Source organism: Hypomesus nipponensis, chromosome 14 (assembly GCF_054491055.1).
Source record: "Hypomesus nipponensis isolate SF chromosome 14, ASM5449105v1, whole genome shotgun sequence".
Taxonomy (NCBI): Eukaryota; Metazoa; Chordata; class Actinopteri; order Osmeriformes; family Osmeridae; genus Hypomesus; species Hypomesus nipponensis.
The window spans coordinates 8,874,260-8,880,259 of NC_140374.1; the positions used below are offsets into that span (position 1 = coordinate 8,874,260).

At 38.0% G+C, this 6,000-nt stretch overlaps 1 protein-coding gene across 2 annotated transcripts; it reads right to left on the reverse strand.

The window, feature by feature from the left end:
- Positions 1-631: 631 nt before the first annotated feature.
- Positions 632-2,968, reverse strand: LOC146258502 (uncharacterized). Of its 2 annotated transcripts, XM_084672827.1 has the most exons (4): positions 2,532-2,968; positions 2,162-2,320; positions 1,697-1,792; positions 632-1,615 (listed from the first exon to the last, which is right to left on the reverse strand). In XM_084672827.1, exons 1-4 carry the CDS (start codon positions 2,673-2,675, stop codon positions 1,310-1,312), a joined length of 705 nt encoding a protein of 234 aa, XP_084528953.1. In that variant the 5' UTR covers positions 2,676-2,968; the 3' UTR covers positions 632-1,309. The 2 variants fall into 2 exon arrangements, with proteins under 2 accessions (XP_084528953.1, XP_084528952.1); XM_084672826.1 differs by having other exon boundaries at positions 632-1,792.
- Between the last annotated feature and the right edge of the window lie 3,032 nt (positions 2,969-6,000).

Genomic DNA, 6,000 nt, shown 5'->3' on the forward strand with positions numbered 1-6,000 from the left:
TTGGAGGAATGTTGACAGAAAACATGATTGTGACAAGTGATATTTTTTTAGTGTACTAGAATGAGACACATTGTAATTTGCACTACTTCACACATTTGTATCTGGTACTTATGTATTTTTGTATTGCATATTATGGCTCCTTTTCATTTTAATGGGGTGAGCTTGCCTTCGGCAAGCACAAACCATTGTTATCTCACATTGTGACAGTTTTAAATACATGAAAAATTTTGCTCCTTGATTTTTATGATTGAGCACTGTAAAAAAAAAAGTTGACATAACTCAAAATTCCAAGGCAACTGTCTTCACTACATTTTCGAGTTTGGAGTCAAACATAAACTATTGAGTTTTGAAATTAAACTAAAAAGTTTTGCCAACTTTTTGAGATAATTTACATTTCTTATTCAGAAAAACTTGAATTTCTGAGTTTTAGAAACAAAAAATTATGTTTTTTTAAAATTGTTGAGAAAACTCATTAAAGTGAATTACGATTAATAATTAAATATATTCAGTCGCAACCAAAAAAATTCATGCACCAAATGACGACAAATCGGGTCCACAGCTCACTTGAAATGTTTATTGTTTACCGTGAAACAGCATTAAACTTGACTAATAAGCCAAAAACAAGGCTACTTGAATGTAAAGCTGACATTGACCCTAGGCAAGATACAATGATGGCATAGTGAAAAACGGAATGCCAGATATCTGATTTTTTTCATATCAACTTACTCAATTATAAGATTTAGAAAACCTCCCAATGAACTACAATAAAATGTCTTAGTTGACTTAATCAAAGGGGACAGCCAAGTAGGGCTACTTGGAACACACATCAAATGGTGAAAAGCATGAACCCAGCTGTGCTTTAAAAGCAAGGTCTATCCAAAACCTGACTAAGATAACGTGAATGGAACAATACACTAAACATACCATAGATGGTAGTGGTCTTTCCAAAACCAGGCTTTAACATTATGAAAACATAACCAACATACACTTTGTATAGTATATAAGTATTCTGAATACACAGAGCAGATCACACTTAGGGCAGGTCTGGTTGATTGTTTTGGACCCTGGCCTTTTAAAACAACATCATTACTTTTAGCTCTGAGGGGTATTGTTCAGAAAAGGTGTATAACTGTTTAAATCTATTTAAACACTAGGCAGATTAAGGCAAGAATACTAAAGATTTACACTAAGAGCTACGTTTTGAGACTCCTGACACGCTGTGAGCAATCGATACACAGAACAAGTGCATAAATGTTCAAATATATGTTAACACTAGGCAGATTAAGACAAGAAAAGTGAAGAAGAAGATTTACAGTAAGAGCTTAGTTTTGAGACTCCTGACACGCTGTGAGCAATCAATAGAAAGTTCCATGAAGACTTTCTCGATCACTTCAAAAGTGTACTTTAGTTCTTTTGGGTACTTGATGTTCAGGGCATAGAGCAGGCTGAACAGGTAGGCAAATCCAGTGGGCAGGTCTGGAATATCTCTGAGAACAATGTTCTCTTCCAAGACAATGGAAATTCCCTGGACTCTGGGCAGTGAGGTGCCATTGTCTTCTAGAATCGTGAGGACAGCAACCTGGACACCTTTGGTCCGCCCATCTGGATCTGTTTCCTGGTGCGAAAATAGAGGTTGTGAATATTGAGCTACATTTGAGAGCAAAGTCATAAATGGTGACCCTCCCACTGTACTTACCAGGCATGTCTTGAAAATCATTTCTGAATCCTCTCGAAGAAACAGTGGTAGACCCTCCAGGGATGCACTCTTTCTGTGTAGCGCAATGTCAGACGTCTGAAAACCAGTAAACAAAAGAGCCATTTATGAGAAAATATGAGACATTCTGTGCATGAATCCTAATTCTTGGAGCAGGTAGACATCTCTATGGCGGACATATTTATGGATAAATATGTATTTCTTATTTTGGGACTGACAGCAGTGTTAAACACATCTGCATGGAATACAGAATAAGTCAAGTAATGCCCAAAGCAAAGCCGCAAACAGAATGAAAAGAGTTAACAAAACCTGTATCTTGCAAACAAGCTGTAGCACTCAGAAAACAATTAAAACGAAGATGAGTTAATTATCAGATAATTAAATGGAAGTGGAATATAGTCATTTGTGGATGATAAATATGTGAATTAACATTAGAGATTAATTTACCTGTTCATCAACCTTGTCCAGGAGGTTTTCCATCTTCAGACCAAAGGCTCCCTTCCTGGCACGGTACAGCTTCAGTAAACGAGGAGAGTACTTGTCTAAGGCTGCTCTGAAAGTCTCCAATAGGTCTTTGGTGGTGATGCGGTAGAACTCCTCACAAATCTGTTGATCACAAAAACAACTATGAAGACTTTGTCATTAATCTTGAGTACATATACTGCAAAAATCCTGCAATAAACAGGGTTCACATAATCCAATAACCTTGGAGTGAGCCTACATTTGCAAACAAAGCATAACTTCTGATGACACACAACTACCGGTAAGTACATTAAAACGTGAAATAAGGACACCATCCATAAAACATTATTCTTACTTGTTCTTCAGAAAAAAGAGCAGGCCATTTGTCCTGTATATCTGATAACATTGCCTGCACCTCGACGACCTCTTTTCTACTAAGGGAGAAAGTAAGGTCCATCTTCTGTCTGATGAATGTCATGTTTTTACTTCTCTTTTTCATTTCATCCACCAGGGCAAGTCTTAGGTCTTCAAGTGTATCATCATCTTGGTTTTCAGGATGATCAGGGACATAATTAACCTCCCCTCGCTTGGGTTTTTTAAGGAAAAGGTATGCTCTTCATCTTCTTCTCTCTGTCTTTTTTCGTTTACAGTGACCTCGCTGCAGCCAGCTTGACGCAGCTTTGATCTGTAGTTGCCAAGTTTGTACTTGATGCTTGTGGTCCACCCGGGGGCCAGGTTAAGGTCATCTGGGGCCCGGGGCAGAAGCCTCCCCGAGGACCCCCCCCCAAAAGTTTTTAAGTATATATTATTATTACTATCATTTGTATCAATACATATTAGAGAGAGAATGATTAGTGATTAAATTATGACAGACAAAAATATCAGTATGTGATACATTGTAATCAGTGGCAGCTGCTGGTCTTTCAAAGAGGGGAAGCTAATTTTCAGACTACATCCTAAAAATGTTTTATTGATTGGCTAGTTCACTGGCTAGTTCACCCCTACGACAAGCCTAGCCTACGAATTAATTAATGAACGAACGATCTAACAAAACAATATTAATCAAGGAGGAAATATGGAAATTAGGTTAAACAAGGAACGTGGTGTATAATTGTATGAAATGTATGATGAAAATTTGTTTGCAATTTCGCCAAGCAAATACCAGGAAATAGGTTGCTGCAGTTTGTCTTTCAACTACAGTTGCAAAATCCCCGATGGGTCTGAGCTTGAATAGCACGGCCCCAGATCACGGGCACTGTGCACTATATAGCGAAGGGAACAATGCTCATAAGACTTTATAAAGGATGCATGTATTAAAATTATGTATTGTGCTTATTAAATGTATGTCTTATGAACTTAGAAGTGTGCTGAGGCTTAAAACATTGTGTCTCACACATATTTTGTGTTGTTATCTCTCCATTTCAGAAGCAACCTTGAATGCGGGCTGAGAGAGAGCCCGAGCACGTGGGATGCATAAGGAAGAACAACTCCCTGATACACGAGAGAACAAGCTCAACCCTTTTTTGATATTTCTGTTTCAATTGCACTGTATAATATATGCTGGGGCAGGGACAGATAGCCAGTTGGACTTCGTGAACCAACCCTAACTCTGTTGCGGGTAGGGAAGCGTAGACAGCCCCAGAGCTCTGCACTTGTTGATTTCCAACTGCTGCATTAAAGCTGATATTATCGGACCTCTGGACTCCAGACCACTCTTTCTAGAACACAGACTTGTGTCATTGAATACCATCATTACATATTGGATTAGACACAAAGTTTTGAATCCTTCAACTGGTGACCCTGACGCTGAAAAGAGGGAGTCCGGAGGGTTCCGGCCCGACCGACAGATCGGGAGAGACCCATACACTGCGAGGAGGCAGACGTAATTGTCAGAGGCGCCTCAACATAAAAAAAGGTAAGCAGACACCTGTAATTCAAAGTACTGCTATTCGGAACTGAGAACCAAATTTAGACGATTACTATGTTCCATCGTACCTAGTCAAACCAACAGTGGTGGGAAATCAACGACTGTATGTTACTAAGGGTTGAGAGGCCTTGAGGTGAAATTCCTCAAAAAGGGTTAGAGTCCCACCGTTTTATGTGTTTTAAGGGTTTGAATCTGTGTACTGTTTTGTGTGCCAAAGGTGTTAGAGTCCCTAAACACTGTCTTTGTCAGGGGAGGTTAGAGTCCTCTCCCGGGGTTAAAGTCCCTAAACACTGTCTTTGTCAGGGGAGGTTAGAGTCCTCTCCCGGGGTTAGAGTCCATAAACACTGTCTTTGTCAGGGGAGGTTAGAGTCCTCTCCCGGGGTTAGAGTCCCTGAACGTGTAATATTTGTGTGGAGTCAGATTGTGTTGAACAAAAATAGAGAGGAGTGTGGTGTGTGTTATTTCTTTGACCAAGAAGTTAAAGAAATCCGAGGAGAGATGGAGAAAGGTGGGGGCTAAAGTCCCGTTACTTGAGATCTTACAAAGGTGATCCCAGAGGGTAGTTCTGCATAATTATGTGAGTATTAATGCTGAGAGATGTGTTTGTTTATATGAATTCCAAGTTTGGTGGTTAACAAATGCGTGATCAACATTTGTTCCTATTCCTAGCCAAACAGGGAGGTTTTTTGAAACCTTTCCGACCAGAACTTGTATTTATAAGCGGAGAAGCTGTGATGTGTGATGGTATTCAGTAAAAATGCAGATATTAAACCCCTGGTTTTTAAATTGGTTCTAATTTCACTAGAGTGAAATTAAGTGAAGAGATGGTAAACGCTAAACAGCTGTGTTGTTCAAAGAAAAAGGTTGTGCCAGCGCGCGTGGTTTGTTTGATTCTAGTTTGAGACGCACGCTAATAGATAGGTTGTCTATTTGAGTTGATTCATTGAGTAAAAACTCAGAGTAATTGAGAAAGTGAGAAGAGTATTACATTCAACCATATAGTAACTACAAAATATGAAAATTTAATATTTTCATTAGGGATCTATGGGTCCGCAAATGTCAATTCGAGATCCGTGCATTACGCATGCTGAGGGCAAAGGAGTATTCTATATTACATGCTTTGATAAGACTTTTGAGAAGTTAAGGACTAAGGTTTTGTGTCTTACGGGTTACATTGTTAAATTGCAGGTTTGAAAAAGACAAAGGGAGCATTTTGAGTTATATTTTCTTTTTGTCTTAAGGGCATTGTTTGGCTGACATGATTACAGAGCGTAATACTGACATGAGGGACGTAGGTCTAGGAGCAGTTTTTATCTAAACATCGATTTCATGAAACAAAATTATGATATAGTGTAAAGTAAAAACATTTTTAAGTTAACATTATTTTATTTTGGTTTGAGGAAATGTGAAAGATTGAGGAAGTGATAAGATGGTTACATTAAAGATTGGTTTAGACAGGATCATGGAAGGTTATGAAACAAGAACGTTTTGTGGATGTGAAGAGATGATTGGTTTAAACACTGATGTTTTGAAGAGGATATTATGAATATACTTTAAAGGTATATGGGAAAACATTTTCAGTAAAAATTGTAAAAATACATTTTTTAAGAGTTTTGATAAAGGTATTAGATGTAATTTGGTTGAAAATGAGCAAGAGAAAACACTAAATGTATTTTTATTTGGATTGTAATTGTAATTTGGTTTTAAGTTTTATTTGAGAGTTTTATCAGAACCTGGCATACTGGTTGGGATAAACAGTTAGGCTGTGATAATGTTGTATTAATAAATGGCATTAGTGCATGAAGAGGGTTATTATAACATTCAGTTCTGAACTAATTTGGGAAGACTCATGAAGTCTGATGAATTGTGGTTATGATGGTTTGAGCTAATTGACTCG